General features: G+C 42.6%; 1 protein-coding gene across 1 annotated transcript in view; it reads left to right on the top strand.

Annotated features, from left to right (window-relative positions):
• The window catches only part of KIAA1210 (KIAA1210 ortholog), a 64,605-nt gene that overhangs the window by 39,221 nt on the left and 3,453 nt on the right, over positions 1-21,931 (top strand). Inside the window, exons 6-10 of the mRNA XM_014838667.3 lie at positions 11,393-11,593; positions 13,976-14,084; positions 15,804-19,049; positions 20,057-20,220; positions 21,683-21,788. Of these exons, the coding sequence (XP_014694153.3) occupies positions 11,393-11,593; positions 13,976-14,084; positions 15,804-19,049; positions 20,057-20,220; positions 21,683-21,788 (3,826 nt within the window). The remainder of the gene's footprint in view (positions 1-11,392; positions 11,594-13,975; positions 14,085-15,803; positions 19,050-20,056; positions 20,221-21,682; positions 21,789-21,931) is intronic.

Here is a 21,931-nt window from a genome sequence, read left to right as displayed (position 1 = left end):
TGCAACGTTGCCTCCTTATCATGTCTCTTGCTTTACCCCCGATGGCCTACTTCATAATTCACTGTTACTATTTACAAATAGGTCTCTGAAACTCAGATCACTCTTTTTTTCTTTAAATCCTCTGATACATCAAAGGAGAACATAATGCCTGCCTCCCCATTGTTCCATAGAAATTTGTAGCTTACAAAGTGATTTTGCATATATAGGTGTATTTGATTCTCTCAAAAACTCTGTAAGGTAGATAGGGAAAATACTATTATTCCCGTTTTAGATGAAAAAAACTGAGATTCAGAGAGGTGAAATGACTTGCCCAAGGCCACAGAGCCAATCAGAGATAGAGCTGGGACTCAAACCCACGACTCCTGCCCAAATCTATAGCATTTGCCACCAAACCACATGGAGTCCAGCAGCTCTCTTTGGGCAACCAACACCCAGCAATAGCAGCAGCAGCTAACAGTGAGACTTTCTTATGCGAAAGGTACTTCCCATGTATCATTTCATTTCATCTTTACCACAGCACACTAAAGTGTATATTATTATTACCCCTAATTTAGAGACATAGAAACTGAGGCTCTCAATGAGGTTAGGTAACTTGTCTCAGGTCAAACAGCTAATAAATAGCATGGCTAGGATCTCAACTTCAGGCCTATTCAAATCCAAAGTTCATGTTCTTATTCTCTATCTAGTTAAGAAATTGAAGAGATTGTGAGAGGAGGTGAGCAGCAGGGAATATGTGAAATTCCACCTCCTAGAACTTTCAGGTTGGCAAAATGGTGGCCATAACAGTTTTTATGAAGCAAAGATTCTGAGTGAGGCAGCAGCTGCACAGGAATTCTCAGGAATGGGCACACAGGCCGCTTTGACACATGAAGGGAAATTAAAATCCTAACAGCCGATATCGGGTCTCATACCCTGTGCCAGTGCATCTTTTTTTTAAAAATTTTTATTGAGTTAATGATAGGTTACAATCTTGTGAAATTTCAGTTGTACATTATTGTCTGTCAGTCGTGTTGTAGGTGCAACCCTTCACCCTTTGTGCCCACCCCCCACCCCCCTTTCCCCTGGTAGCCACTAATCTGTTCTCTTTGTCCACATTTTTAAATTCCTCATATGAGTGGAGTCATACAGAGATTATCCTTCTCTAACTGGCTTATTTCACTTAACATAATTCCCTCAAGGTCCATCCATGTTGTTGCAAATGGGACGATTTTGTTCTGTTTTATGGCTGAGTAGTATTCCATTGTATATATATACCACATCTTCTTTATCCAATCTTCAGTTGATGGGCACTTAGGTTGCTTCCATGTCTTGGCTATTGTAAATAATGCTGCAATAAACATTGGGGTGCATAGGACTTTTGGAATTGCTGACTTCAGGCTCTTTGGATAGATACCCAGTAGTGGGATGGCTGGGTCGTATGGTAGTTCTATTTTTAATTTTTTGAGGAATCTCCATACTGTTTTCCATAGCGGCTGCACCAGTTTGCATTCCCACCAGCAGTGGATGAGGGTTCCTTTTTCTCCACAACCTCTCCAACATTTGTTACTATTAGATTTAGATATTTTTGTCATTCTAACGGGTGTAAGGTGATATCTTAGTGTAGTTTTTTTTTTTTCCTTTTTCTCCCCAAAGCCCCTCGGCACATAGTTGTACATTCTTCGTTGTGGGTCCTTCTAGTTGTGGTATGTGGGACGCTGCCTCAGCGTGGTTTGATGAGCAGTGCCATGTCCGCGCCCAGGATTCAAACTGACAAAACACTGGTCCGCCTGCAGCGGAGCGCGAGAACTTAACCACTCGGCCACGGGGCCAGCCCCTCTTAGTGTAGTTTTGATTTGCATTTCCCTGATGATCAGCGATGATGAACATCTTCTCATGTGCCTATTGGCCATCCGTATATCTTCTTTGGAGAAGTGTCTGTTCATGTCTCCAGCCCATTTTTTGATAGGGTTGTTTGATTTTTTGTGGTTGAGTTGTGTGAGTTCTTTATATATTATGGATATTAAGCCTTTGTCAGATATATAACTTGCAGATATTTTTTCCTAGTTAGTGGGTTGTTTTTTTGTTTCAATCCTGTTTTACTTTGCCTTGAAGAAGCTCATTAGTTTGATGAAGTCCCATTTGTTTATTCTTTCTATTGTTTCCCTTCTCTGAGAAGACATGGTGTCCGAAAAGATCCTTTTAATACTGATGCCAAAGAGTGTACTGCCTACATTTTCTTCTAGAAGCCTTATGGTTTCAGGTCTCACCTTTAGGGCTTTGATCCATTTTGAGTTTATTTTGGTGAATGGTGAGAAAGAATAGTCAATTTTCATTCTTTTACATATGGCTTTCCAGTTTTCCCAGCACCATTTGTTGAAAAGACTTTCTTTTCTCCATTGTATGCCCTCAGCTCCTTTGTCGAAGATAAGCTGTCCATAGATGTGTGGTTTTATTTCTGGGCTTTCAATTCTGTTCCATTGATCTGTGCACCTGTTTTTGTACCAGTACCATGCTGTTTTGATTACTGTAGCGTTGTAGTATGTTTTGAAGTCGGGGATTGTGATGCCTCCCGTTTTGTTCTTTTTCTCAGCATTGCTTTAGCAATTCTGGGTCTTTTGTTGCCCCATATGAATTTTAGGATTCTTTGTTCTAATTCTGTGAAGAATGTCATTGGGATTCTGATTGGGATAGCATTGAATCTGTAGATTGCTTTAGGTAGAATGAACCTTTTAACTATGTTTATTCTTCCAATCCATGTAATGGGATGTCTTTCCATCTCTTTATGTCATCATCCAATTCTTTCAGAAAGGCCTTGTAATTTTCATTGTATAGGTCTTTCACTTCCTTAGTTAAATTCACCCCGAGGTATTTTATTCTTTTTGTAGCGATTCTGAATGGTATTGTGTTCTTGAGTTCTTTTTCTGTTAGTTCGTTATTAGAATATAGAAATGCTACTGATTTATGCAAATTGATTTTATACCCTGCAACTTTGCTGTAGTTGTTGATTACTCCTAAAAGTTTTCCAATGGATTCTTTGGGGTTTTCTATATATAAGATCATGTCATCTGCAAACAGCAAGAGTTTCACTTCTTCCCTCCCTATTTGGATTCCTTTTATTCCTTTTTCTTGCCTGATTGCTCTGGCCAGGACCTCCAGTACCATGTTAAATAAGAGTGGTGATAGAGGGCATCCTTGTCTCGTTCCTGTTTTCAGGGGGATGACGCTCAGTTTTTGCCCATTGAGTATGATGTTGGCTATGGGTTTGTCGTATATGGCCTTTATTATGTTGAGGTAGTTCCCTTCTATCGCCATTTTGTTCAGAGTTTTTATCATAAATGGCTGTTGGATCTTGTCAGATGCTTTCTCTGCATCTATTGAGACAATCGTGTGGTTTTTATTCCTCAGTTTGTTGATGTGGTGTATCACGTTGATTGATTTGCAGATGTTGAACCATCCCTTTGTCCCTGGTATGAATCCCACTTGATCATGATGTATGATCCTTTTGCTGAATTGTTGAATTCTGGTTGCCAAAATTTTGTTTAGAATTTTTGCATCTATGTTCATCAGTGATATTGGCCTGTAGTTCTCTTTTTTCGTGGTGTCCTTGTCAGGTTTTGGTATCAGCGTGATGTTGGCCTCGGAAAATGTGTTAGGAAGTGTTCCATCCTCCCTAATTTTTTGGAATAGCATGAAAAGGATAGGTATTAATTCCTCTCTGAAAGTTTGGTAGAATTCCCCAGGAAAGCCATCTGGTCCTGGGGTTTTATTCTTTGGGATGTTTTTGATTGCTGTTTCAATCTCTTTCTTTGTGACTGGTCTGTTCAAATTGTCTGCTTCTTCTTGAGTGAGGTTTGGGAGATTGTAGAAGTCTAAGAATTTATCCATTTCCTCTAGGTTATCCATTCTGTTGGCATACAGTTTTTTGTAGTATTCTCTTATAATCTGTTGTATTTCTGCAGAGTCTGTTGTTATTTCTCCTCGCTCATTTCTGATTTTGTTTATTTGAGCTTTCTCCCTTTTTTTCTTTGTAAGTCTGGCTAGGGGTTTGTCAATTTTATTTATCTTCTCAAAAAACCAGCTCTTTGTCTCATTGATCCTTTCTACTGCCTTTTTCATTTCAATAGCATTTATTTCTGCTCTGATTTTTATTATTTCTCTCCTTCTGCTGACTTGGGCTTTGTTTGTTCTTCTTTCTCTAATTTGGTTAGGTGTAGTTTAAGATTGCTTATTTGGGATTTTTCTTGTTTGTTAAGATGTGTCTGTATTGCGATGAATTTTCCTCTTGATACAGCTTTTGCTGTATCCTATATGAATTGGTATGGCGTGTTATCATTTTCATTTGTCTCTGGGTATTTTTTTATTTCTTCCTTAATTTCTTCAGTGATCATTTCTTGTTCAATAGCGTATTGTTTAGTCTCCACGTCCTTGTGCCTTTCTCAGCTTTTTTCTTGTAATTAATTTCTAGCTTTATTGCATTATGATTGGAGAAGATGCTTGTTATTATTTCAATTTTTTTAAATTTGTAGAGGCTTGCCTTGTTTCCCAACATATGGTCTGTCCTTGAGAATGTTCCATGCACACTTGAGAAGAATGTGTATTCTGCTGTTTTTGGATAAAGTGTTCTATGTATGTCTATTAAGTCCAATTGTTTTGGCTTTTTGTTTAGCTCTACTGTCTCCTTGTTGATTTTCTGTCTGGATGATCTGTCCATTGATGTGAGTGGGGTGTTCAGGTCCCCTACTATTATTGTGTTGTTTTTAACATATTCCTTTACCTCTGTTAATAGTTGCTTTATGAACTTTGGTGCTCCTGTGTTGGGTGCATAGATATTTATAAGCATTATTTCTTCTTGATGAAGTGTCCCTTTGATCATTATATATTGTCCCTCTGTGTCTCTCTTTACCTGCCTTATTTTTAATCCATTTTGTCTGATATAAGTATTGTGACACCTGCTTTCTTTTGCTTGCTATTAGCTTGAAGTATTGTCTTCCATCCCTTCACTCTGAGCCTGTGTTTGTCCTTGGGGCTGAGGTGTGTTTCCTGGAGGCAACAAATTGTTGGATCTTGTTCTTTAATCCATTTTACCACTTTATGTCTTTTTATTGGAGAGTTCAGTCCGTTTACATTGAGGGTGAGTGTTGATGCATGAGGGCTTAATGCTGTCATTCTGTTGCTCGTTTTGCGGTTTTCCTGTGTTTCCTTTGTTTCTCTTCCTGTGTGCTTTAGCCTACCCATTGACTTCTGCAATTTCTTATGCTGGGTTTCTTAGATTTTTCCTTATTTATGTTTTGTGTCTCTGTTCTGTTTTTTAGTTTAGTGGCTACCCTGAAGTTTGCATTTAGAATCTCGTGTATAATATAGTCCATTCTCTGGTGGTCTCCTACTTACTTAGCCTAGACTGATTTAGTCCCTTTGCTCTTCCCCTCCTAAATTATTATTTTCATCTCTTATTCCAACTCGTGTTATGAGTTTGTAGTTAGAGTGATAAGATCGTCTTTGCTTTGGTGGTTTCCTTACCTTTATCCTAATGCTATAATTGAATATTTGCTATCCTGTTCTGCTTCTATCTATTTGTCTCCCTACTCCGTGTTTTGTGACCCCTTTCTCCCTTTTTTTCTTTTTTCAGGTATGAGAGCTTTCTTGAGGATTTCTTGTAGTGGAGGACTTTTGGTTACAAATTCCCTTACCTTTTGTTTGTCTGGAAAAGATTTAATTTCTCCCTCATATCTAAAGGATATTTTTGCTGGATAGAGTGTTCTTGGCTGAAGATTTTTATCTTTTAAAGTTTTGAATATGTCACTCCATTCTCTCCTAGCTTGTAAGGTTTCTGTAGAGAAATCTGCTGAAAGTCTGATAGGAGTTCCTTTGTAGGTTATTTTCTTCTGTCTTGATGCCCTGAGTATTCTTTCTTTGTCATTCATTTTTGCCATTTTTACTACTATATGCCTTCCCGTAGGTCTTTTTACATTGACAAATCTAGGAGATCTGAAAGCTTCCTCCACACACATTTCTCCCTCAATCCCTAGATTTGGGAAGTTCTCTTCTATAATTTCATTAAGCACACTTTCTGCTCCATTTTCCTTTTCCACGCCCTCAGGAATTCCAATGATTCTTAAATTGGTTCTCCTCATTGAATCCTCTATTTCTCTGATATTTTCCTCATTCTTTTTAATCCTTAGTTCTCTTTCTTCCTCTGTCTGGAGCCATTCAGCCTGTCTATCTTCGATTATGCTAATTTTCTTCTCTATGTTGTCTACACGGGCATTCAGGGAATCCATATTCTGTTTTATCTGATCCATTGTATTTTTCATCTCTAGTATTTCTGATTGATTCTTCTTTATAGTTTCAATCTCTTTTGTGAAGTAACTCCAGAACTCGTTGACTTGTTTCTCTATATTTCCCTTTACCTCATTGAGTTTTTTGATGATAGCTACTCTGAACTCATTTTCACTTAGTTTACCTATTTCCACGTCCTCAGGACTTAATTCTGTGTTTTTATTGTTTTCCTTCTGGTCTGGAGCTTTTATAAATTGCTGGATGGTAGAGGAGTGGTTTTTTCACATGATGGTAGTATTCAGTTGTAGTTACAGCCTGTCGCCACTAGATGGGGGTCAAGAGCCACACGTTCTGAACCCTCTGCCTTCAGCCGCGATGGCAGGCGTGAAGCACGGCTTGGGGGAGGAGAGGCAGTTTCTCTCGACTGCAGATCTGGATTCCAATCAGCTTTTGCTCTCTGGTCTCCCGGGGCCCTGGCTTGACGGGGTCCCCGCACACAGAAGCTTTCCCCCTGTCAGCGGGTTTCCACTGCACCGGTGGTGGGAGTCCTGGATGATCCCCAGATGCGTGGCCCCTCCCCCGCTCCCTTCCTTCACCCACAGGAGCGATCCCAGTCTCTAGGGGAGGGAGGGAAGTTCTCTCTTACCCCATTCCAGCTCCTCCGAAGCCAGCTGCAGCCTCTCTGTCCTCCATCGTCTTGCTGCTGTACGTCTCTGACAGTCTCTGTATTAGGGTTATTGGTTGAAATTCCGTGGTTCCAGTTCTTTGGTTGTAGTTTTGTGGGGAGAGAGTCCTGGGTCAGCTCACCCCGCCATTTTGCTGACGTCCCTCTGTCAGGGACAGAAGTCCAACACGGCAAAAGGTGTGACGGTTCCTCTCTGCCAGTACATCTTAGTAGAGAAGCCTCGCACCAAGAACCACTTTTCCCACCAAGAGCTGCTGCTTCTTCTGGAGATGTTCGAAAGACTACTTGCCTTTCAAGCCTTTGGCTGAATGGCTTGCACAGAAACCAGCTCCCCAGCGTCCCAGTGTCAAACCTCCCAGACAGTTTCAGAGTAAGGTTTTCCCCAGGGTGACAGCTTTTCAGGCTAAGTGCTTAATGAAATCTGGGCCTAAATAGCCACCAAGTAATGCCCTTATTTAAGACATAGTAATTGGGGTTCTTCTTTGTTCTAAGAAGCAGCCAAACTGCTCCCTATCCCCACTCAAGTGTTTCTTATCAACCGTTAAAGGAAAAGGGGACAACCCTAGCATCATACAACAGACAAGGAACCATCAAAAAGAAGACCAAAAGGGTGCATTATTGATGGAACTATTTTGCACTGGGCCTAGAAACTTGACAGAAGGGGAAAAAGGAGCCAAAATGTGTCTTAATTTTCCAAAGAGCAGCCCTTACCCCAACTTACAGCAACTGAGTGTCCAGCACCCCTAGCAACCAGTGCTGAAGGATCCCTTCCCCTGGCCCGAGGCCTGACCCAGCTTCCTTCTCCAGGAAGATTCTGGATTAATAGGTGCCAGGCTTGGTACAGCTCCCAGATCTTGAGGCAAAAGTCATTCAACTCTAGCTGTTAATCAGCAGTTGTCTGTGCTAACCTCCGTCTAAACACAGAAGAAGGAATGAAGACATCTGCCACTGGGTACAGAGAGGGTGTGTCAGCTCTCAGAGTGCAGGGAGGGAGGAGTGGGGTTGCAGGAGGGGTGCAGAAGGAAAAGTAGAGAAACAAGTCCCACTTCCTCCACTCAGTTTTCTTTCAGAAACCTTCCAGGAAGGGATTAGGTTTGCTTTTTCTGGGTAGCTCATAAAATTCTAAGGTTGGCTCCTGTGGTAACTTTTCTAGGCTTCTCCTAACCAATATGGCTGAGGGAAAAGATAGGGACTAAACAGGAGCCTCACTTCCCAGAAGGAATCCGGATCTTGCTGGCTCCTGTTCTAAGGCACTTGATGGGGCTATTTAGCGACTTGCTGTGCTCTGTTCGAAGATGGGGGGCTTTCTTTTCATGCCAGAGGATTGGGCGGTAGTTTGCAACCCTGGTCCCCAGAAGACTCACGTGGAGAGCCTGTTAAGCTAGTCTAAGGCCCCTCCCCTGATAGTCTTACTCATCGGATCTTGATAATGTCCTTAAAATGTGCTTTTTCATCACTCAATCTGGGTGATTCTGATGCTGGGGGATTCCTAGACCATACTTTGAGAGACACTGCCCAGAGTTCCAGAGAGTTTGAATAGTTTATTTAATGCATAGTTTATTTAATTCACTGGTGAGTTTAAGGGAAGTTATAAAATATACACATACTCTATACCCATACAACATACTCTAAACCCAACAACAGAGAGCCTCCTGAGGCTGTTTTGAATCACATGCCTGAGCTTGAGCACCATAATCAGGTGGGGATAATGCTTGATGGCTTTGCTCTCTCATTTTTAGCCCAGGATTGAGGATAGCTGTGGTTCTGTGCTTAGAGCTAATGCCTAGCAATTCCTTAATGAGAGTCAATAAAGCACAGGAAGGATAGTGGCTCTTATTAAGTTTGAGGGACTCTTGGCTTAGGCTGTGATTGGGAACAGGTAAGCCTTCTCCTGTGCACACTCAATCTAGAAATTGCTAGAATTTTGCTGAGCCAGATTTCTCTGTTATGCTATAGAATGAGTTTCACTAAACAGTGCTTCTGTCTATAGTGTTAATACCACAAGGTTTGGGATACCAACTGAATTGAAAATATTTATTAAATGTGTATCTCCTTGCTGTCTAGGCATCATAAATTAGCTTTCATGCAAAGCAAGTTACATGGTGTCCTTTTGGGGTTTCCAGACCCACAGACCTCCTTGACTTTTTCCATTTCCCTTAGGCTGAAGCTGGTGAGGTCTCAGAAAGAATATGTAAAATGATAGAGAACAGAGGAGCTTTCTCTGATGATGTCTCAAAAAGGCAACAGCTGGTGGAAGCTTTTAACATAAATAATTCACCATTTAAACAAGCACTTATTGAGCAACTACTATGTACCAAGCACAATTTTAAGTGTTAGAGATACAGTAGTAAGTAAAACAGATGAAAGCCCTTCTTCATGGAGTTTATCTTTGTAGTGGGAGACATGGACAATAAACAAGAGAATAAGCAAAATATGCAGTATGTTAGACAGTGATCAAAGTGCCAAGGAGAAAAAAATAACACAGGGAAGGGGATCATGAAGTGTCAAGGTGGAGGGCAAAAATTTTAAATAGGTTGGCCAGGGAAGGTGTCACTGAGAAAGTGCCTTTTGTATCAAGACCTGAAGGAAGTGAGGGAGCTAGACACATGGACATGAGGAAGAGCATGCCCAGCAGAGGGAACAGCAAGTGCAAATGCCCTGAGGGAAGAGCATGCATAGCATGTTTGAGGAACAGCAAACCAGCAGTGTGTCTGGAGCAGAAAGTAGTAAGAGACATGGTCAGAGAGGAAATGGGGAGATAGATCATGTGAGATTAGTGGGAACATAGATGTTCTCGTCTAGTTCCAGGAGACCAGAACTTTGAGACTACCCTGAAGCATGAAAAATTTTCAGAACAATAAAACGAGAGACATTACTTGGTACACTGAGTATTAAATTCATAATTCCAAGAGATAACGCAAGTCAAATATGCAGTATCAGGAAGAAGTGCTAAATAAATTCATGGATGACAGTTGCATAAAGAAGTTAGGAAAGGCTTGGGATGACTCCTAATTTTGTGTGATTGACTCCACAAAAGTTGACTGAAATATTCCTCCTCCTTTTCCTAGAATTAAAAACAGAAGGATGAGGGCCAACCCAGTAGCATAGTGGTTAAGTTTACACTCTCTGCTTCGGCAACCCAGGGTTCATGGGTTCAGATCCTGGGTGCGGACCTACACACCACTCATCAAACCATGCTGTGGTGGCGTCCTACATACGAAATAGAGGAAGATTGGCACAGATGTTAGCTCAGGGACAATCTTCCTCAAGCAAAAACAGGAAGATTGGCAACAGATGTTAGCTCAGGGCCAATCTTTCTCACCAAAAAAAACCCAACACTGGAACGATGAGCCAGATGTATCATCAGCTTCACCCATTAGCCCTGTGTTAAGTCCTCAGGCACTGGAATCACAGGCCAAAAAAGAACCATATTTGGAACCAAGATAGTAGCTAAGGTTATCAATGGATCAACATACAATGGAGGTGGGGAAATGTGAAGGGATATGAAAGCTGAAAATACCAAAGGGGTCCCTGGCACTGTGTAAAGCTAGTTTGAAAAGAATGAATAAATAAACACAAATGGAAATTTTGCCCACCTTCTAAGCTACATCATTTGCCACTGGTGTCGAGGAGAGAGATGGCTCATCACCTGGCCTTCAAAGGGACTTCTGCTAATACAAATGTCTAGAGCTTCCTAGGAATGAGAGGCACTCTGGGGTGTCTCTTTGAGGTGTGGAAAATGCTATGTCAAGAAGCCCAGAAAAGACTATTTTGAAGCTCCTACAGGGGAACCCAACTAGGAGCCCCAGGATCAGAGAGTTTGGAGAGGTGGAGGCAGCCATAATGAGGACAAGGTGACAGTCTCCATCCCCACCCCATTGGGGGTGGGAGGACTCAGTTCCTCAGGGCGCTCCCATCAGCCTTGCACCCATGAACGGTAAATATAAGTAAAAGTAGTGTGCTATTCATGCAAACACAGCTTACAGACAAGCCCTCTTCCAACCTGATTTTCTTCCCTCTGCCAAGCCTTCCTATGGAGAATCCCAAAGCCCTGTTGGGTTTTAATGACACAGACTGTGCCTCTCACCACAATCACCCCATCCTATTAGCAAAAGGCGGTACAGGACAAGAGAACATGCAAGCCCTCTGACATTGTAAACTCCATTAAATGGTTGGGTTTCTATCCCGTGGTCAAAGGGGAGCTTTCTGAGCAGAGAAGTAACCCAAACTTCTTGTTTCTTGTTTTCACCTGCAAGGGAACAAGCAGAAAGTGTGCACCTTGCCTCCAATGAGCCTATTAACTGAAAGTGCCAATATTGCTGTAGGAAAAATGAACAGTGGTTCATGAAGGATTTCTTCTTTAGGAATGCTTCAGTGAGAGCAATTTCCAACCTTTGAGAGCAGTGACAGGAAATGGAGTTTGACTCATTTCTTTTCTCCCACTCTCTCCAGAGCACCTTTGAGCCCTCACCTGGATCTCTTCACTCACAGTCTGTGACCATGTTTGCCACGCGTGCCTCTCCCAGCAGCGCTCAGCTGCCTCTTAGTTTCAGCATCCCAGCCACCACCCAGGGCTGTTTGGATTCCTCAGCGGCTCGACACAAGATGGCTTTAAACCCCCGAAAGCAAAAGAAGAATAACCCACAAGTGACTGTAAGTCCTTCAAGAGGCCCGGGAATAAACTCCTATAAAATAAAAGACGAGTTCCAACCTTTGCAAACTGCTCCTATGGAAGTGGTATGGTTTGGGGGATCCATACCCTAAGTAGGGACGGTAAAGTCAAGAGCACTGTCCCAGGCTTGACACCCCCAGAGAGGTGAGCAAATTTGCATCTAGTGGGTGGGATGCCCCAACCATGTGGAACTTACATAAAAGGCACTGAAGAAAGCAGAAACAGTGACCTAAACCCCAGAAACTGATTATTGGCTTAGCATCTGGGAATTCGCTCAGCCCTCTTTGTAGAAGATACTCAACTATAGTCCAGATCAGGATCCTTTTAATTATTAATCAGATAAGACCCATGAGTTACAAATTGTTCCAGTCACTTGGAGGTCAGGCTCCCAGCAACTCTAAGCATTCAGAACTCAGCTATTAACCTCTCCAAAAATCTCTTGGTGTCACATAGATGTCACAAAGTCCTGTCACATGACTTTCTAGCAGGCAGAGCTACACTTAGGCAAGCCAATTTTGTTGAAAACATGGCCACAGATCAGACTTAGAGATCTGACAGCAAGGAGAAGTGAGAGTTGATAACAGAGAGAGATCACAGAAACGATCTGGGGCCATTTAGTATAAGGACCAAGAACCTTGCCCACCTCAATAAGTCCCTCAGGGCCACACTGTATCATAGTCCAGTGTGATAGATCGTGTTCATTATTTGTCCGAGTCATCAAGAAAAGTTGAACTATGTTCCCTGATCTTTGTTTAGGAAGATAGGGAAGTAATGCCTTTGGAAAAGATTTTTACTAAAAGCTAAGACAGATGGGAAGATGTTGGTGTTTAAAAGGATATGTCAGTTAGCTGGAAGATTCACTTTGGTCAAACACCCAATTCCTCAGTGACTCTGGGCTATAAGTAAAGGGCTATAAATCAGAGCTGAAAGAGACTAAAAGATTTTGTAGTTACGAACATTTTACCGGGAAGGACATAAAAGCATAAATATTTGCCCAAGGTCAAATCCCCTGGTGGTGGCAGAGCTAGGGCCAGAACCCAGTCTTCTGACTTCCAGCCCAGGACTCTTTTCACCTCACCATGTTGCCCTTTGCTTAGTCATCTCAGTTTAGCTTTAGAAAGAGAACAAAGTACAAGTTGAATGAACACTTGGCGGGCCCTGAGAGGATCTCCATAGTTTAGTGTCAAGCAGAGGGTGGCCAACTGCTATGCGCTAAACCCTATACATTCATCATCACCTGGACACTTCACTGCAAACCTGGGAGGTGGGGAGGGTTGGCTAAAGGAAACTTAGTGTGACCCTTCTGACTTTCTTCCTTCTGCATAGCCTAATTGAGGAAAGACCTAGGCAGCACTCTTGAAGAAGACTGTGACATCTACTTCTTCCTTGTGACTTTCTCCCTGACACATGGATGAATATAAAAGGGTCCAGGATCATTTCTGACACTAAGGCTGCTGCCACTTGCTCCCTGCTTTCGAATTTCTTACGTCTGCAAGGCCCACAGGAGGCTTCCCGTTATCTGTGATTTGTAGATGTGGACACAGAGATTTAGAGACTAACATGCCCAAGGTCACACAGAGAGAAAATGATGGAGCAGAGATTTGAACCCAGGTCTATCTGACCTCATCACTCAAAAGTGAATAATTTTGAGCTGAGTCTGTTTGCACAGGCACTTTTAGTGGGAGCATAAAGAGTTGTACATTTGTCTTTAAAAGCATGTCATAAAGGCTTACACTAAGCGAATTCCAAACACTGCTCAGTGTGGTGCTACTCTGACATTCCCAAAGCTGCACCGTAATTCTCTGAAAACCTTGTTTATACTAAGCTAATTTTGACCCCTTCAGTGTAAAGGCTGAATGCTTCATCTTTTTCTCTCTTCCTTCCAAACAAAACCCCGATCCTCTTTCTTCTTTTCAGCTGGAAAGTTGTAATTCATGCTTTTATAAATTCCCTGAAAAGAAGCCAAACAGGATTTGAATTTGGCTCCCAGACCTGGTGAAGCAAATTTGGGAATTCCAGTGTTGCCAAGAGTATGATTGTTGTCAGGCCCAGCAACCCCATTTTCAGACTGATGGCCTTGCAGTGTGGTTCAGTGGTTTCCGGGGGGTTTTAGAGAGTTCCCTGCAGCATATCATTCAGAGATCAGAAATTTCCAATCTAGATGAACTACTTCCAATAGGTAAAATGATCACCAGGTGATGAATGCCATTGGAAAGAATTTCCGTCGTTAATGGTATTGTTATGCTCCCAACAGAACCATTTGGATATCAAGGACTTTTTTCCTGATGTTCTTTTCTTTGGCAACCATGCAGGGGTGGGTGGAGAGCACAGTCTGATTCAAGCTCTTTCTTTCCCTCTTTTAGGTGAAACCAAAGCCGGAGGAGCCAAGCCTTGCACTGGTTTTTGAAGAAGAGAAGAGTACAAACCAACCAAAAGAAGCTGACCAAAAGAAGCCAAAAAAAGACAGTGCAGGTTGGCACATCTTCACCCTCAGCCAGAAACATGTACTACAAGCTTAATTGCACAGTGCTATGTGACAGGAGCTGTATAATGAGAATTACTCAGGCCTGCTGTCCTTGGTCCTCAGAGAGCTTTCAATTGAAGATACTTACTAATGTGGTCCAAGTTTCTCCATCTAAACTACCTAATTAGTACAATTGCCACTTGTGTGGGATTTAGGTAAAGGGTTATACCTGGATCCCTATTTTATCTAAGTGAATTTGCAACCAGAGAGGTGTTTTGTGTTTGTTTGTAAGTTGGTTTAATCCTCTCCAAGTCTAATGTACATGCTGAGTTCCTCAGTGAGCCCAGATATCTGAGGCAGCCAGTGAGTTCCCTTCAGCATTCCCCCTCAGCGATAATAACACAATTGGCCCAAAACTAGTTTTTTAAAGCTGCATTCCTCTTCCAGTCGAGAGAAAAGGTCTTGTGTTAACAGTGAGACCAGTTCCCATATCCACGGGCAAAGAGGGCTTGGCCAGCTGCAGACAGATGTCCTTGGCAGCCAACACCTGTTAGATCCCCAAACAACAAATACCACTGGAGTGAAAATCTCTCTGTGTGTTTGTGTGTGTATACGTGCGGCTGTTGGCTCCAGCTGATGGCAATCGAATTTCAAGCAATACTTGATAAAATAAAATTCCAGTTCCACAAATCAAGTCGAACAGTTTTTTCATATTTTTGTCACAAAGGATTTCACATGTGGGTTCAAAGACAGGATATCCCTAAACATATTTTCCCGTGAAAACTAACAAAACCACAAAACTGTTCTGCAAAGAAAAAAAAGAAAAAGAAAAAAAACAAATTGAGTAATCTTTCACTTTCTTTTTATCTTTTTTCATATTTCTTTTTAATAGTTGTCCCTTTTATACACAGAGGATAGAACTGATTCAGTGTCCACGGGAGCAGATACTTTGATTGCTTTTCCATATAATGGGAGTGGTGTGGAGCGCAGCTAGGTGTGCTCAGTGCTGTATGATGGATATGAAACCACTAGATGGCGCTAGGGATGCAGTGGATGATGAGGGAGGGAAGGCAGTGAGGGCCCTCCCACCTGGAGAGCAAACTGCGTTCCTTAGTAAGAGTACTAGAGAGATGAGCATTCTGAATAACTGCTGCTTTGTGCTTGACCTGAAGCCTATGGACCAATGCAATTGTTAAGGCTTTCCAAGAATTGCTTTGCATGTGTATTACATTGGATTATTTTAATACAAGAGAATAGAGAGCAGGAGAGGGCCATAATCCTACCTCCCAGATAACCCCTGTTGACACCTTTCTAAAACGCAAAGCAATTCCTGCACATGATATGAAAATTAAGTGGAATTAAGTAGAAAATATAAATGCTAATTAGAAAGTAAAATTTCCCTTTGCCCTGTCCCAGGCAGTTTCCTAAAAGGTAATTGTTACAAGTTCAAAAATTGCCTTTTGATGTGTCTCACACCAAACGGTGGACCAGACTATTGATATAATGGTGATGAGCCAACCTTGGAATCAGTTTGTAAAACTGGGATTTCACTTTGATTTAAAAATTTCCAACTGCCGAAGGCTTATAGTGACCAAGTTGTTCTCTATCTTCTGCATAGCTACTTCTGCATACTAGGGAATTCAATAGCAAACGGGTACCCACTGGGCCAGGGCAGAGTATTCTTATTTTACACGTATTCTTCCTTCCCTTATTTCTATTTGGTACAGGTCCCTCGAGCCAGGAACAGAGCAACAAAACTGAGATTTATGAGAAGAAGACAGTAGATCAGGCTTCAAACACAGATGCTATTTGGAGTCAGGGCTGCCCGTTGTCAGCAGTGTATAGAAGACAACATGTAAGAAAAGGGTGGAGTGCTTCAGTAATGAGTGAGCGCGGTTCCAGAGGAAGAAGCTTGAAACAATCCAATCACAGGCTTGGCCTAGTTGATAGAGCTGGGTCCCCAACTGATGATAACACTGCCAGGGATTGCCTTCCCTGGCTCTTGTCCCTGGAGAAGCAAGTCATGAAGCAGCCCATAACACCACAGGCAGAAACCACTACTCTTCTGGAGTTGCTTTCAGCTAAAGAGGACATGGGAAGGAGAAATGCTGGTGCAGATTTTGAAGCCAGCAGAGCATCAGCATCACAACCCACACCTGAAGACATGGAAGAGTCCACGGATAGTGGTCAATCACCATACCGTGAAGATGGGGCTTCTGGAGCTGAGAAGATGGAAGTCAGAGCTTCTCTTTTACCAGTGGTGGAAAGCCCTTCCACAACGGAAGAAGATGTCGTTTCCTCAGTGGCAGTGAAGGCTCAGGTATGTATGGATCCTTCTCATCTTCAGTCAGAAGAGGAGGAAGCTTCCAGCTTTGATTCTCAAAACATCCAATTTAAAATGGAGTCACCTCAAGATATCCCAACTATCTGCAAAGAGAAGCCTCCTAGAAATGTTCTCCAGGCCTTTACAGCAAGCATTTCGGGTATGGCAAGTGCTTTGGCAGAGGGAGGCATTTCTGCAGAGAAGCTGCCTCCCAGAAGCCTTTCCCGGTCCTTAGGGAAGCCCAAAGCTGAAGAAGACCCCTCAGATTCAGGGAGCACTTCAGAGGCGAGGAGTCGTTCTGAGCAGCAGCTGGCTCCCAGATACTCTTTCCAGTCCTTGGGGAAGTGCAAAGATGAACAAGAAGTCTTCCTAGGATCAGAGAGTTCAGCTGTGGAACTGAGCAGTTCCGAGCAGCAGCTGGCTCCTGGATACTCTTTCCAATTCTTGGGGAAGCCTGAAAATGGCCAAGAAGTCTTCACAGAATCAAAAAGTTTTGTTGTGGAATTGAGTGGTTCTGATGAGCAGCTGGCTCCCAGATGCGCTTCCCAGGCTTTGAGGGAGGCTGAAGAAGAAGTCTCCACAGAATCAAATAGCTATGTTGAAAAGTACAATAGTGCTGAGGATTGGGGCAGCTTGGAGGAAGATCTGCCTCCCAGACACCCTTCCTTGGCTTTGGGGAAGCCCAAAGACCAACAAGAAGTCTCCTCAGTTTCAAAGAACACACCTGAGGAGTGGAGTGTTTCTGTGAAGCAGATTCCTCCCAGACACCCTTCTCAGTGCCTTGTGAGGCCGACTGTTCAGCAACAGGTCTCCTCAGGTTCAATGAGTGCTTCTGTAGAATGGATTGGTCCCGTGGAGCCGATGCCTCCCAGGCGCCCTTTCCAGCCCTGGGTGAGCCTTAAATTCGGGCAACAAGCCTCTGCAGGTCCAGAGAGCACTGCTGTTGAGCGGGGCATTTCTATGGAGCCGCTGCCTCCCAGAGAGTCTTCTAAACACCTGATGAGGCCTAAAGTCAAGCAACCAGTCTCCTCAGATCCAGAAATTGCTACTGTTGAAGGGATCAATTCTATGGGGCTGCTGCCTCCAAGACATCATTCTCAGCCCCCAGTGAAACCAAGAGCTAAGCAAGAAATCTCTGCAGGTCCAGAGAGCACAGGTGTTGAGGAGAGCATTTCTATGGAGCCACTGCCTCCCACAATGCCTTCCCAGCCCCTGATGAAACCAGTAGTCAACCAACCAATCTCTGCAGGTCCAGAGAGTGTTGTCATTGAGGGGAGCACTTCTACAGAGCCACTGCCTCCCAAACATCTTTCTCAGTCCTTTGTGAGACATAAAGTCCAGCAAATGTCAAGTTTTCAGAATGCTGCTTTTGAGGGGGATATTTCTGGAAGCCCACTCCCTGGCAAATATCCAACTCAGTTCTTAACGAGGTCTAATTTTGAGGAAATGTTCTCATGTGTAGAGAACACTGCTGCTGAAGGAGACATGTCTAAGAAATCGCTGCTTCTGAGGCATCCTTCCCAGTCATTTGTGAAGTTTATGGCACAGCAAATCTTTTCAGAAAGCCCTGCTACTGAGGGGGATGTTTATGTGGATCCTTTGTCTTCAAATCAACCTTCCAAATCTTTGTTGAGGCCTAAAGTTGAGCGGCAAGTTTCCTCAAGTTGGGAGAGTGCTGATATCAAGGGAGGCATTTCTTTGAAAGTGCTGCCTACGAAACACCCCTTACAGTCCTCGGAGGGGCCTGAAGACCCGCAAGAAGTTTTGTCACATTCAGAGAGTGCTCCTGTGAAGTGGAGAAGTTTGAAAGTACAGCTGCCTCCCAGACACGTTTCCCGGGCACTGGGGAAGCTTGACTATCAGCAAGAAGTCTACTCAGCTTTTGAGAGCTCTACTGAAGAACCGAGTTCTGAACAGCAGCTGTCTTCCAGATGCCCTTTCCGAGCTGAGGACGGAGCTGAATTCCAGCCACAGATTTTCTCAACAGACTCAGTGAGTGTACCTGTAGAGTGGAACATTTCTGAGGAGCACCTGCCTCCAAGACACTCTTTTCAGGCTTTTGCAGACCCTGAATATCAGCAACAGGTTTATTTAAGTTCCGTGAGTGCTGCTGCTGAGGGAACCACTCCTGAGAGCAATTCTAGCAGCTGGTCCCCACCAAGAAGCCCAGCTTCTCCAAACGAAACCAAGAAACACCGCCAAGTCGCTGAAGACCTCATTAAGAACATGCTGACTACTGCTACCAAACCTGTGAAGTTCACCACTGCTTCTGCCTGGGAAGCATCCACTTCAGAGGACACTCACTCTAAGGAGGAAGTTCTTGAGAGTGGTGATCAAAATATTAGCTGTTCAGATTTATTCGCCAATGGGGCTGATGTTGAAAACCTTTTTGGAGTCCGACTGAGAAGAATCTCTTCCTCACCAAAGTACAAGAGTGAGAAACAAGGTGATTTTACCAAGCTTCCTTCATTCTCTTTGGGCCCAATTTCATCTTCCATAGTTAGAGAACAGCAAATCAAAAGAAGCACCTCCCAGGGGCTCCTGGGCACCGCGGAGAACCTCACCACAACATCTGACTTTGCAGAGAAGCAACAGAGCAGGCCCAAATCTGAAAGCATGGCCAGGAAGCAACCGGCTTACAAGATCCCAGGTGAGATTTTATCTTTCCAGATGGCAAGTAAGTACCAAATGGAGGGAAGAACTGGAAGTCAAAGTCTTGAATGGGAGGAAGTCTGTTGTAGCCTTGCCTGCTGAATTGTTGCTTTGATTGGGCTGGCTTGTGGATTTAGGGGCAGGATAGTGCTCCATTCTAGATCAATGGATTTGGAGATGGTTAATTTTGAGTCTTCTATTTCCTCAGGGGGCCCCCTATGGACATCCATTCACATTTTGTAATAGACACATGACTGGAATTCCCTCTCTACCACCCTCTGTGCACCTTACATTTAGATGGAATTTTATGCTTTTCTCAAGATACTTTTACATACATTATGCTCCCCCCAATACCATATGGGTTTTTTAAGTCAACTCATTTACAGAGCACTATATTCAGATTCTCAGCTTGAAATCTTAATTTACTGTAAATGTTTGTACTTCCACAGCTATTTCAATCACTTGAAATGTCTAAGAATCCAGAGCTAGGTGATCTTTTGAGCACTAATCTTTCTCAAAGCCTTTTTACCTTCAGACTCACTATCACATAGTCTTGTATATGCCTATGACCACGCCCATGTAACCACACACTTGCATGAGGGCCTATGAAGTAACAAATGCTATAAGATTTTTCTTGGAGTTAGAGGAATGATATCAATGACCTGAGTCTCTGGCCTCCCAGGAATTCTCCCAGCCCACCTGGCAACCATTATCCTACCCTGATTTGGGGATAAGAAGAGGGATGAAGACAGGAGGGAAGGGGACCAGTAAAAGGACAGTATGCAAACTTTGAAGTAAAGCTTCTTATCTACCCAAGGAATTCCTGACTTGCCAGGTTGTGGGGAGGGCACAAAAGAAGGGGGCCCTTCTCTACGTGATATCTGTTTATTTTCCCTTGTCAACTAACAAGGATCTCATTTGGGACATTATTGTGGGTAGGCCCTAACCAGGCTCAAGACCCTGCCTGCCTCACTTCAGTTCTAACTCCTGTCATTCCTTTCTCAGGAGAGGTTCCTGATCAACAGTCAGATTCTACTACCCCACAGCCAGCTTGGATAACCATGATAAAGCAGAGGCAAAGGAGTTCCCAGGCCCACACTCCTATGAAAGAGCCAAAAACCAAGAACAGAGCTGGAGCCAAGGCTGAGACTAAGGAGCCTAGACATGGGGTAGGACCTGGGGCAACCCAGAAAACACTCCAAAAGTTTGCTGGAGCCAGTTGGTTAAGCTTGCATTGGGAACTTTGCCAGGCATACAGCTCCCCACCTCTTTGGGTGCATTAATCAAGGCAGGGGAACCCTTCAGGGAAAAGACTTGCTTTGTACTCATACAAACATGCCCCACTTTATGCTCTTAAAGGATCTGTGAAAAGTAATGAATATGAGAAGATTCTATAAATCAATCCTATCCTAAATATTCTAGAGCAGGATTCTATGAAATTGGTTGAAAGATAAGGAGTAAGTTATAAAAAAAAAAGTAACCACTGGGGTGAGAGTTGAGTAACTATTCTTACAGATGTTTTATGCCCATAGATATGTATATGTATTTAAGAAACTATAAATGTAATCAAACTATACGTATTATTATTCACTTAACTTTTTATTTCTGAGTACCTTTCCATATCAGTACATAACGATTTACTTTCATGTAAATAAAGGTAATGTTTGATGTTTGGGTTTCTACATATTGATTTGGTTTGGTGTGGCACCTCCCTGTAGGTTAAAAGAAAAGTTATGTGATGAACTAGGCTAATGGTACCACATGTGGATCACGGGTGCTGGGATTATGTTTTGCTTCCAATGTCCCATTTGCAATGTCTTTGGAAGTGTTGGAATGAGACTCCCTCTTGTCAAAACTGCAGAAAACTGACTCAAGAAAACATCAAATTTACGTATCAAGAGAGATGTCTAAGTTCCTATATTTTTAAGTGCTTACTGTCATTGAGAGATCACGTGAGGATCTGTTTAACTCTTTGCTTTAAAGATCTTTTTATTTTCATCATTAGTATTTTTATGGGAGCAGGATTATACAGGGGAAAAGTCCACCTTGGTTAAAGCTTTTGTCAGGGGGAAATACGCTAGAGAATACAAACTCGTTAACTTAGACCAGTTATGGAGAGGTTAATTTGAAAAACTTAAACTGTACAATTTTGAAAAGACCTATAGTTATATAGCTTTCTAATGCAAGGAGTGCCAGTCAGATGTCAACAAGGTTTGCTAAGTAGAAATCCTATGGAACTCACTTCAATTAATTGATAAGATTTGTGTGTAACCACCACATTCTATTAGCTTGCTGTTAGGTGCTGGTAAAGTGCGAGGGAAAGGATTGTTCTTAAATTAGTTCTGCTGTTAACCTGTTTACACTATTTGTATGATTAGACAACATTTTCTTCCAGATCTGAAAGGTAGTAAACTTGAACCAGCTAGGTTCTGTGAACCTAAATTCTGAACCAAGGTGTTCTCAGTGCTATTTCTTCCCTTCTCTCTCTCTTTCTCTCTCTCCCTTTCCCTTTGATTAATGTTGAACTCATAATACCCAGGATAGGGCTGGTACTTTGTGGTCTTCTGAATAAATAATTTTTATTTTCATGTCAGGACTTATAAACTTTCTGTTTTCATTTTTGTATTAAAGGGAACTAGCCATGCAAATGAAAACCAACCAAGAATGATTTTCACTTCTGATGTCAATAGACAGGAGAAGATGGCACAAATGAAGCTGCCTAAGTCTGCCAAAGCAGGTAAAAACCCCCACCCCGCTCCCCAAAAAATAGCTCTGGTGAAATGTTGTAAAACTTTTACAATTTCAGGCTTAGACAATACATGTCTTTTCCTCCCCAAATCAGCTTCATGAGTCTTTCGTGACTCTTTCATTAGATACAAA

Source organism: Equus asinus, chromosome X, assembly GCF_041296235.1.
Source record: "Equus asinus isolate D_3611 breed Donkey chromosome X, EquAss-T2T_v2, whole genome shotgun sequence".
NCBI classification, from domain to species: domain Eukaryota; kingdom Metazoa; phylum Chordata; class Mammalia; order Perissodactyla; family Equidae; genus Equus; species Equus asinus.
Note: the sequence above shows the minus strand (reverse complement) of the source record. Positions and strands in the feature narration are given on the sequence as shown.